Source organism: Thamnophis elegans, chromosome 6, assembly GCF_009769535.1.
Source record: "Thamnophis elegans isolate rThaEle1 chromosome 6, rThaEle1.pri, whole genome shotgun sequence".
NCBI classification, from domain to species: Eukaryota; Metazoa; Chordata; class Lepidosauria; order Squamata; family Colubridae; genus Thamnophis; species Thamnophis elegans.
In genome coordinates this window covers 3631912-3643944 of record NC_045546.1, presented here as the reverse complement: position 1 = coordinate 3643944, position 12033 = coordinate 3631912, and the positions used below count along the sequence as shown (strand labels likewise).

Here is a 12033-nt window from a genome sequence, read left to right as displayed (position 1 = left end):
TGGGAAGGATTATGCAAGCTATGCTATTAATGGTAACACTTCTTAATTAACCTGGTTTTATATATTGGAAACTGGTTGAATGTGGAGATATTATTCTTGGAGGTTGTATGCTTGCCTCACAGAATTATAAAAGTAGAGAAATGTAACAGAAATAGCATTTATGTTCAAGAGCAAAGCAGAAAACCATTTCACAATTGATAATACACTTCTATTTACTATGTAGTTTCATTTCTCTGTTGCATTTCTTTAAGCAAGCGAACAAACCGACTTTTCCTCCTTTTTCTTCCTAGTTCCACGAGAATTGGTCGAACTGCATCTGAAACTGATGAGGAAGATTGGGAAATCCGTCACCGCCGACCGATGGGAAAAATACTTGATCAGGGTATATCGATTTTATATTCCTTTGGAAAATATAATATTGGATGATGAGAGCTTCACAGTGTTTAATAATATCCCATCTAAAGTGAAAAACGTCTGCGTGGATTTGTGATCTGAACTGAGCACCTGTAATTTATATTGCTTTATTTGTTTCTTAGTACGGTTTGATTGCTTATTAGTAACCTATGACTATCGCTAAGTGCTGTATTTCCTGGTTCTTGATGAATATATTTTATTTTTCCTTTATGTATGTTGAGAGCTTATATACCTAAGACAAATCCCTTGTGTGTCCAACCACATTTGGGCAATGTTGCCCTTTGTGTTTTAAAATACCTGGTTCTCTGCTTCGCCCAGATAGATGAAAAGCACCTAGCGTGTCTCATCCGATAAAACCAGTTTTGAACTGGCTCAGTAATTGAATAGGAACCACCAGGAAATGCCAAGCCTGTAGATTGGGAAATCAAAAGTCATCCCAAGAAAAGGAAGCGGCGAAACGTTTCTCTCTTTCTCCCAAGAAGGATGTATGGACCTACGATTATATGCATGAAAATCACCAGGAGTTGAGCTCAACTCCAAAGAGACTTTGATTCTGTCCAATCTGGGGGAAACGGCAAATGGTTCCCCGCTTTTTTTTTTTTTGCATTTTTTAAAAAATTTTAAACATAAAAAACAACATTAAAAAATTCTCATCCGTTACATACAGCGTGTCATTTGGTTACAAGTGTTTTTGCATCCATATTCTCAATTACATATACAATCACAGATTTTCTGTCTAATATAACGGTTCCACCACGATACCGTGAAGCCCTTATCCGCGGAGACATAAGCGCGAAGGGCTAATCCGCGCCGTTCGAAGCGCTAAGGAAAAACGCGACCCTACCACAATGACATAATCGCGGAGGGCAAATCCGCGCCTTCCGAAGCACTCAGTACCCTAAACCTAACTCTAAACCTAACCCTAAAGCAAACCCTAAAGCAAACCCCTAAACCTAATCCTAACCCTTACCTTAATTTAAATCGGCTTTCTGCTGCGGCGCTGTTTTAAAGCGCCCTTCTGTTGCCACACTGTTGTCGCGGCGGTGATGACGCGCGGTGATGACGTCGCGGCTTTAGCGACGCGATTTTATCACCGCTATTTTGACGAGCGCAATTTTGTCGTGCCACGTAATATAACTAGATACCTCACTTTCATTGTACAACATATATTCAATTATGATTAATATTTCTTTCTTTTCAATAAACCTAATTCCCTTACATTCTTGATTGTCTTTTTAATAATGATATACCTGTAAAAACCTGGCTGTTCCGGCCGGCCTGGGGCTGTTGACCTCATTGTTGAGGTCCAGCCCCAGTTAGAATGAATGCATGTGCTTTGCGATTTTAAACTGTCTTTTTTTTTCTTATTCTGTTCTTTCTCTTTTTCTTCTTTTGTAAGCCGCCCGGAGTCCTTCGGGATTGGGCGGCATATAAATTTTAATAATAAATAATAAATAAATAAATATAATCACTTATCCCATTCTGAATATTTTTACAGTATAAAAGAATTTACCAACTGTTTATATTTATATGTCACTATTTTCAATTATGTATAATCCCACCAATCATCCATCGAGTATGCTTATGTTCATTATTGTCTTTGTACATCATACAGTCAAACAAAAATGTTATTCCTTCATTTTTCAACAAGGTATTCTAAATACTCACTTCATATATATATATATATATACCAATTTTTGATTACCTCCTTATTAAAATTATTTATCAACAACAGGATATATATCCCCACTTTTTTTGAGATAGTTAAGATTGGAGCATAAACCATTTCGCCCAGTGAAATGTCATGTCAGGGAGAGTTTTAGTAGCGCATAGATTACTATAAGTTGTTGTGAGTCACGGGAGACTATAGCACAGGGGTGTCAAACTGAATTTCATGGAGGGCCGCATCAGGGCTGTGGTTGGCCTCAGGGGCATGGCTGACTGGGTGGGTGTGGTCAACTGGGTGGGCATGGCCAGCTTGACGCCACTCCCCAAACTGCTAGCATATTTCCTCCTCACACTGTAGACCGGGCTGAAGAAACGCGAGCTGGCCCCTTCCATTTTCCAGGACGGCCCTGTAGGCCAGGTTCCAACCAACATCACGGGCCGGATTTGGCCCCTTGGGCATTGTGTTTGACACCCCTGCTATTGCAGCATTAAAATTTTGATCAACTAGGAGTATGCCAGCAACTCACCTCCCACTTCACCTCCAAGTCTTGATTCCTACTTTCTTTCCAGAGACACCGGAAAATACAATTGGATCTGACAGGAAATGTATCGTGTGTGCTTGCGGTGGCGGAAAGATTCCTCAGTACTTAATCTAAAAGTTTGCCTTGTAGATGTGTCAAGACTTCAACAGCACCTGGGCGTGGGAGATGGAGAAGAAAGGATACCTTGAAATGAGCACCGAATGCAAACTGGGAATTTTGAAGGTATTGTTCTTTTTCTCGGTAGCGCTGTTCTGTTTCCTACTCGGCTTGCAAGCTACGACAAACATAGAAACAGAAGCCTCCTCCCTCTCCCCCCCCCCCCCCACAAAAGACGCAGCTGCTTTAAAGAGGCCTTGCGTTCCTACCCATTTTAAAGGGGTCAGGGACAATTCACCACTACGCTAATATTAAAGGAATAGCGGAATAGAATCGTTAAAGGATGGGAAAGGAGAGACAGAATGAAATGTGAATGGCAAACATTAAAATATTTCTTTAATTTGTTTTAAATAATTTAATAGAATTGTTAAATTGTCCTGCACCAAGTTCCCCCACGTTGAGTTGGCCGCCTTGAGTTGGTTGGTTTTCTGAATCATTTTGAAAATGTGCACCACTCTATTGAATGTGTTCCTTCTAAATTAGAAAAATAGCACTTAGCAATAGCAATAGCAGTTAGACTTATATACCGCTTCGTAGGGCTTCCAGCCCTCTCTAAGTGGTTTACAGAGTCAGCATATCGCCCCCAACAATCCGGGTTCTCATTTTACCCACCTCGGAAAGATGGAAGGCTGAGTCAACCTTGAGCCGGTGAGATTTGAACCGCTGAACTGCAGATAACAGTCAGCTGAAGTGGCCTGAAGTGGCCTGCAGTACTGCACCCTAACCACTGCGCCATCTCGGCTCATAGCAATAGCAGTTAGACTTATATACCGCTTCATAGGGCTTCCAGCCCTCTCTAAGCGGTTTACAGAGTCAGCATATCGCCCCCACAGTCTGGGTCCTCATTTCACCCACCTCGGAAGGATGGAAGGCTGAGTCAACCTTGAGCCGGTGAGATTAGAACCGCTGAACTGCAGATAACAGTCAGCTGAAGTGGCCTGCAGTACTGCACCCTAACCACTGCGCCATCTCGGCTCATAGCAATAGCAGTTAGACTTATATACCGCTTCATAGGGCTTTCAGCCCTCTCTAAGCGGTTTACAGAGTCAGCATATTGCCCCCAACAACAATCCGGGTCCTCATTTTACCCACCTCAGAAGGATGGAAGGCTGAGTCAACCCTGAGCCGGTGAGATTTGAACAGCCGAACTGCAGAATTGTAGTCAGCTGAAGTAGCCTGCAGTGCTGCATTTAACCCCTGCAGTGCTGCATTTAACCCCTGTGCCACTTGAGGTGACCCATAAAAGACACAAGGAAATTTATAGCCCCATAGCATAAAACCACAGGTAGTCCTCTACTTACGATGACAATTGAACCCCCACATTTCTGTCGCTAAGTGAAACAGTTGTGGAGCGAGTTCCTCCCTATTTTACGACCTTTCTTTGCCCCAGTTGTTAAGCGAATCTCTGCAGTTGTTGAAGTTAATCACACGGTTGTTAAGTAGTGAAGCTGGCTTCCCCATTGGCTTTGCCGGTCAGAAGGTCGCAAAAGGGGTTCACATGGCCTCAGGGACGCTACAGCCGTCACTAATACAAACCAGTGGTAAGGATCCAAATTTTGATCACGGGGTGGGATGCTGCAGCGGTCGTAAGTGTAAAAAATGCTCATAAGTCACTTTTTCTAGTGCCGTGGTAACTATGAACGGTCACTCAAACGAACTGTTGTAAGTCAGGGAGTGCCTGCTTTTCATGAAAACTGGCCCGTTTTGTTGCCAAAAAAGGATATGCATAGCCTTTAGGAGGCTTGTAGAGTGCTGCTGGGGGCTGGGGGGGGGGGTGGAAATGGTCTGTTTTTTGCTCGTTTTTGCCCTCCCCGGCCCCCAGGAGCTCTTTGCAGGCCTCCCAAACCCTCTGGACGTCCATTTTTTTGCGAAGCGGGCGGGGTTTCGGGAGGCAAAAAATGCTGTATTCAGTGTATAAGACGCACCCAGATTTTCACCCTCTTTTTTTGGGTGGGAAAGGTGCGTCTTATACTCCGAAAAATATGGTACGTTGAAGGAATGCACTTTGGATCTTCCTGAAAATGTTTGAAAGCTCTGCTTCTCCTTTTTTTCCCCTCCCCTTCCTGTCTCTCCTCAAGTACCTTTGCGAATGCCAGTTTGATGACAATCTAAAGTTTAAGAACATCATCAACGAGGAAGATGCCGACGCCATGCGCCTTCAGCCCCTCGGCCGAGACAAAGATGGTTTGACCTACTGGTACCAGCTGGACCAAGAGCATAACGTCCGCATGTACGTGGAAGAGCAGGACGATCCAGAGGGAACTTCGTGGAAGTGCATCGTCAGGTAACTGTTTCATTTCCGGCTGCTTGGTTAACCTGGTGCTCCTCGGCCTTCTGGTCCCCAAAGGTGCTTTTTTTTCAAGAGGCAACTGGACCGTTTCCCCTTGAAGACGTTTTGCTTCTCATTCAAGAAGCTTCTTCAGTTCTGGCTGAATGGTGGAGGATGGGAGGATTTATATTCCTTGCAGTCTATTGGTCGACAGCAAGGAAAATTGGTCCTTCGGAGCATTCGGAGACTCCAGCTTGTCCAGAATGCAGCCGCGTGAGCGATCGTGGGTGCACCTCGGTTCACCTATCCTCCGCGAGCTGCACTGGCTGCCTATTGGTCTCCGGATACGCTTCAAGGCGCTAGTCGTCACTTATAAAGCCCTTCATGGTATTGGACCTGGGTACTTGAGGGACCGCCTGATGCCAATCACCTCCACTAGACTGATTAGATCCCACAGATTAGGCCTCCTCCGAATTCCATCCGCCGGCCAGTGTCGACTGGCGACTACCCGGAGGAGAGCCTTCTCTGTGGCTGCTCCGACCCTCTGGAACAAGCTCCCCGTGGAGATTCGAACCCTCACCACCCTCCAGGCCTTCCGCAAAGCCCTTAAAACCTGGCTGTTCTGACAGGCCTGGGGCTAAAGAGCTGTTCCCCCCGTCTCGAATGGTATGACTGTCGCGTGTTTTAAATCATGCATTGTTATGTGTCGTTTTTAATCTTTGTCTGTATCCCCCTTCCCTGGTTTGAGTTGTGAGCCGCCCTGAGTCCCCTTCGGGGGAAAAGGGCGGCATATAAATATAATAAACAAACAAACAAACAAACAAAGGAAAGAAACAAAAGTCCAGTTGCTTTTTGAAAGGCACCTTTGGGAGAACCATGGCTTGGATGACTCAGAATCTCCATAGATATCACTCAAGCTTGCTGACTGTAGAAGGCTGGGAGTATAAGACGCACCAAGGTTTGAAGAGGCAAATTTTTTAAACAAAGTTTTTGCATTCTGCAAACCTCCCCAAAATGGCCCGTTTTTCACAAAAACGAGCCCAGGTTTTTTTTTCTTCCCCAAAAAGGGCATGAATAACCTTTAGGGAGCTTGTAGAGTGCGTCTGGGAGTTGGGGGGGGGGGCAAAAACGAGCAAAAAACGGCCCTTTTTCGCAAAAATGGGCCCGTTTTTTGTCAAAAAAAGGGCATGCATACCCTTTAGGAGGCTTATAGAATGCTCCTGGGGGCTGGGAAGCGTGGAATTGAGCAAAGAATGGCCCGTTTTTCACTCATTTCTGCCCTCCCCAGCCCCCAAGAGGACTCTGAAAGCTTCCTACAAGCAAGCACGGCCATTTTGGTGAAGGGGATGGAGTTTCATGAGGCCAAAAATGCTGTATTCAGTGTATAAGACGCACCCAGATTTTCAGCTTCTTTTTTGAGGGAAAAAGGTGGGTCTTATACTCTGAAAAATACGGTAAATGTAGTGTATTTGGAGGGCATTAGGTTGAGGAAGAATGGACTGGTGGTGGTGGTGTTTTTTTTTAAAAAAAAAAACAGACTACCAGCAAGTTAGGCCATACTCAGATAATTTTTCCAAAGAAAATAGCTATGAGTTTCCAAACTCTGCCTGCAGCATGGTTAAAGATTCTTAACAGCTGCCTCTTGGGGCCTGCAACATGATATACTCCTTTACATGGAAAAAAAAATAAAGAATTTAACCCTTACTAAGGGTTAAAAATATAGCCAGGGATTCGGGCTTTTCCCATCAGCTGGAAAGTGAATTCCGATTCTTGCTCCGATTAAATGTTTGGGGTTCAAAATATTGGATCCTGCTAAGCACCGCAAATATATCTGAGAAATTGGTCTGTTTCTACTTGGAAACCACTTCTGGACTTTGTGCTTGAGGTAGAAAACAAATGAAACTTTGGTTTTGGGCTTTACCGATTTGATAGATTTTGTTGTTATAGAAACATCTAGTTTCTACTATTTTGTAAAAGTAAAAAGTTGAGGTTTGATGTTATTATTTTATTATACTGCACCAAAGGCGGTCGGAAGCCAACACCTTTTTTTCCTCTTCCCCTTCCTTTTCTACATTTCTCCCTTCCCCTTTGCATGCCCTCTTTTTCCTACTGTTTGCTTTTATATTTTTGTACTTTATATTGTAAACTCACAAAAACTGAAAAGTTAAAAATTAAAAAGATCTGAGAAAAAGATTCAGATTGATGCAACTCTTAATAATCGTTCCGGATCAGGGTTTTCTAAAACTTAACAATTTTTAACACATGTGGTCTTCAGATCCCAGAATTCCCCACTCAGCTGAGGTGGAGAATTTATTCCAGTTGGGAAACACAGATCTAGATTTAAAACAAAAAACAAAAAAAAAACTGAGATAGTCCGTTGTGTTTCCCAGGCCGGATATTTTCCCTTCCTCTCCCCCTTGCTTGCAAAGGTTGGCAAGCAACTGCAGGCAGGCAGATTTGGGCAGGAGTGAGTGGCACATTACGTAAGGCTGCTATTTTTCTGAGGTTTGGTGCATGTCTTATTTTTCATCCAGAAGCCGAAATGAGCTGGCCGAAACTCTGGAGCTCCTGAAAGCACAATTGATCCTGCCCTGTTGAAAACCCAGGATAACTCTTTGCAAGAGAGTCCTAGCACTGAAGAAGAAGAGGCCAAAAAGAGGAAGGGACGGCAACGCAAGGTTGGAATTGAATTCTTCTTATCCTGCCCCGGTGGGCAGTCTGTGTTTCTATTTACTCCTCTTGAGAATTGGCACTCGAGCCACCACTGTGGGTTAGTGAAGTCCCATAATAAGCGTCCTTCAAGAGGGCCTATTGATTCTTCTTAACGTCTTAAAGTTTCAAAAGCTCGGCTAACTGACTTTTAATTGTTGCAGAGCCAAAGTATTTGGAAGTTGAATTCGGCTCACAGAAACCTAACTGGGCCTTTTCTTCTGATGTGGACAAACACTAGTATTTTAATTTACTGTCCCTATGGCTTTGCCAATTGTACAGTGGCAGATCGGACAGCACTCCAGAGGGTCGACGTCATGGCCCAAAGGATCATGGGTTGCCCCCTCCCCTCTTTGGAAAAGCTTTATAGCTCCTGCTGCCTTAAGAAAGTTCAAAACATTCTTAAAGATCCATCTCATCCTGAGCTCCCCCTTTTTTTTTAACTATTACCATCTGGCAGCTGGTTCAGGACAATAAAAACCAGGAATAATAGGCTGAAAAAACCAACTTCTATCCCAGGGCAGTAACTATATTGAATTCTACTGCATAGTGCAGTATTAATGCAATACCAGGGGTGTTCAATTCAATTGTGTAGAATGCGAAGGATGTGTGTTTTTGTTTCTATTTTTTATAGTTTTCTTATGTATGATGTACACTGAAGATGGCATTTAATTTCGTTGTACGAGGTGCAGTGACAATATAAAGTAAGCTAAACTAAACTTCTACCAAGAGGAATACAATTCTGAAGGGCCTTGTTCCAGAGACAGGTGCAGGATAAGCCATTCTGGTCACGCTGTTGGCATACACATGTTTTGCTTGTTTACCCGTGTCAGAAGCATCACAATTAAAATAAGGCATACCATGCAAGATAAAATCTAAAGTACAAGATTAAGATATGTACAACTGAAACAGATCTTGCCCAAAATTGTGTTCTGTCACACCTTCCAGGAGGTCTTCAAGTGTGCCCTGATCAGGACACAAATGGCAGTTATACATATGTGGTGTTGTCTGCATGTCACCACTATTGCAAAAGACAGAAGCCACCAGATAGCCTCATTTGTTCACGCCCATGAAGGTTTAGCAAGCTGCCCAGCCCTTATGATAAGGTAAAGGTTCCCCTAACACATATGTGCTAGTCGTTCCCGACTCTAGGGGGCGGTGCTCATCTCCGTTTCAAAACCAAAGAGCCAGCGCTGTCCGAAAACGTCTCTGTGGTCATGTGGCTGGCATGACTAAATACCGAAGGCGCACGGAATGCTGTTCCCTTCCCACCAAAGGTGGTTCCTATTTTTCTACTTGCATTTTTTACGTGCTTTCGAACTGCTAGGTTGGCAGAAGCTGGGAGAAGTCACGGGAACCTCACTCCCTTACGCGGTGCAAGGGATAAGAACCGCCGAACTGCCAATCTTTCTGATTGACAAGCTCAGTGTCTTAGCCACTGAGCCATCATATCCCTTACCCTTTACGATAGACGTACACAAAATTGCCCAGCTAATCTTTTTACTTCTGTTGCCTAGAGCCGTGTTTTTCAATTTTGCTAACTTTACAATGTGCGGAATTGAGATCCCAGAATTTTTCCTTCTTGTAGAAACCTGAGAATGGAGTGTGCACCTTGGAGGAAGATGAGGTGGGATCAACGACGAATGTGTAGAAGAAAAAGCTTAACATATCAAAATATCATTCCTAGGATTCTCATAGGGGAAGCGATGACATTTGTATGGATATGATTTGCTATTCTGAGTCATAATCTTGTCGTCATTTGAATTCACTTCCCAAAAGGAGCTTTGAAAAATATGGGGGCACAAATATATCATCTATCCGTGACTCTTTAAAGCAGCTGTGTCTTTTCCTTCAATTATATGATATAAGGGGACACAGATGTACCGCTATCTGCAATTCTTTAAAGCAGCTGTGTCTTTCCCCTGGATTATTTGATATCATATGGGGACACAGATGCAGCACCTATGTGCTGCTCTTTAAAACAGCTGCATTTTTCCCTGGATTATATATGGGGGCATAGGTGGTAGCACTTGTTTGGAACTTCTTAAAGCAGACGCATCTTTTTCCAAAATCATATCATAGCTGCAGGGGACAGCCTTGCCTCCCTGGGAAAAGTAGCAGCTTTAACGAGATGCAGATGGATGTCGTGGCTGAAGTCCTGTACACATTCTAAGTATTGTTTCTGAATATTGTCCAAATCACTGCACCACCCTAGTAGCATGCATGTCTGTGATCTGAGCTGGGTATAATTAATGTTGATCCTTGTTCTAAATTTATTCTGTCTCTTTTTTTTATTATAAGCAGAAGGCGAATTGAAGGTGAAGGAAGAAAAAAAGGAGCCAACAGAGGGACCGCCACAGCCCTGCGAAAACCTTCCACCTCCTGCCGCCCCGGCAGAGGAAAAGAAGATCAAAGTAGAGAAAGTGGAAGAGAGAGACATCATAAAGCTCCCCGTTATCGTAAAACTCGAAAAGCCTCCGGAGAACCGCGGGGAAGTGCAAGCTACCAAAGACGAAAACGACTCTTTCAAAGAGAACGTCAAGCCGGCTAAAGCGGAAGCGAAGGAGAACAAGCCGGAGCCAAAAGACTCCCGAGAGGTGAACAGCAACGCGGAGAGAACAGCCCTCGAACCCGAGAGGATCGAGTTCTGCGTCAGCGTCAAAACCCCGCAAGACGTGACGGAGAGAACAGCGGAGGAGAACGAGAAACTTAAAAACGACCAGCAGGCCAAGATCCCCCTGAAAAAACGAGAAATCAAGCTGACGGATGATTTCGACAGCCCGCTGAAAGCGCCCTTGCGGAAATGCATCACGCCGACAAAAGACGTTTCGAAAGAGGACGGAGGCAAACCCGAGGAGGAGACCTTTAAGAGGGTCCCCACCATCACCGACGGGAAGTTCCTGGTCAACGGGGAATTGGGTTGCGAGAAACTCGTGGCGAATAACCGATTGGAGCGTTCGCCTTGCCTGAAGGAAGAGGCTGCCGTTCTGCCGAAGGAGAAAAACGGGCTCGGAGAGGAACGGGTCCAAGAGGGTATCAGCACCATCGTCAGGACCAGCGATGTCGAGAGATGCATTTTGCATCCCACGAAGGAGGCCGTGGGAGTGATCGTGCCTTTACGGGAGGATACGGGCCCCAAAGGGAGCGAAAAACAGCTGGAGGCGAAGAAGTCGGACGGGGTGGCCGAGAATCTTTCCAAAGCGGGAGATCCTCCCAAGATTGAAGACTCTCTTAGAGTAAAGGACAGCGTGATACTTTCCAAAGACAGCTTGGAAAAGCCCACCAAGCTACCCTCTCCTAAAGAGTCGGTCCTGGTTTCCGACGCCGACGATTTGAAAAAAACTGGTCCTTCGGACGAGAAAACAGCAGCCTTGGCTGGTTTGGATGCCACTCCATCTTCTGTTTCAGTCCTTTCGTTTAAGAAACCCGTGGTGGAAAAAGAAGACTCCGATTCCCAAATCACTTTCGCCGATCAAAGGCAAGCGAGTCAGGAGCAGGAGGCGGAAACGCCCAAGGACTCCGAATCTCAAGAAGGAGAGCGGCCGACCACGGATGCCCTTCCAACCTCCGTCAAGGAACTTCCATCCGAGACGAAGAAAGAATCTGTAAAAACCAAGTGTAAATACAAGCTGATTTCCGAAGAAGAAAGTTCTCTCACCGAGAACAGGGAATTAACCTCTGAGAGGCAGAAAGACGGGTAAGCTAACGATCCGAATCTCCAGCCGGAAAAAAAACGACCCGCTCCCGGCCAAGCCTTTGAACGCGGCCGCTGGGAAGGAAGAGGAGGTGGTCAGCGTTGGACGCATTTTAAGACGGTCCCCCCGGATATCGAAACCGACTCCCAAGGTCGTAGAGACTCGCGATCAGAAATCCGAGAAGAAACGAAGCGAGGAAGAGGACGAAAAAGTGGCCTCCGTGCAAAAGCAGGAAAAGAAAGAAGACTCGAAAAAGCAAGAGAAGGAGACGAACTCTAAAGCCCACAAGGTGAAATTTCAGAAGGGATTGCGGCCGTTTTGGGGATGGCGGTTAAAAACCCGGAGAGGAAAGCAAGCCCTCATTCTAAACTATGCATATCAGGGTAATTGTTTTACTGTATTTTTCGGAGTATAAGACGCACTCCCCACCCCAAAATACGGAATGTAGCCGAAAACACGAGGCATGGAGGAGGCGATGGTTTCTGGCAATCCCTGCAGCCTGGAACAGCTGATTGGGGGTATTCCGGGAGGCTGATTCACCGCCAGTCAGCTGTTCCTGCTGAATCAGGCTGCAGTAAAA

The 12033-nt window shown here is 45.0% G+C and overlaps 1 protein-coding gene across 1 annotated transcript in view; it reads left to right on the top strand.

Annotated features, from left to right (window-relative positions):
- Positions 1–11868, top strand: part of LOC116510231 (remodeling and spacing factor 1-like) — a 40894-nt gene extending 29026 nt beyond the window's left edge. Inside the window, 8 exon segments of the mRNA XM_032219701.1 lie at positions 291–382; positions 2754–2846; positions 4859–5064; positions 7584–7627; positions 7630–7697; positions 7700–7727; positions 10063–11455; positions 11457–11868. Coding sequence (XP_032075592.1) covers positions 326–382; positions 2754–2846; positions 4859–5064; positions 7584–7627; positions 7630–7697; positions 7700–7727; positions 10063–11455; positions 11457–11868 — 2301 coding nt within the window. The 5' untranslated portion in view covers positions 291–325.
- The last annotated feature ends 165 nt before the right edge of the window (positions 11869–12033 follow it).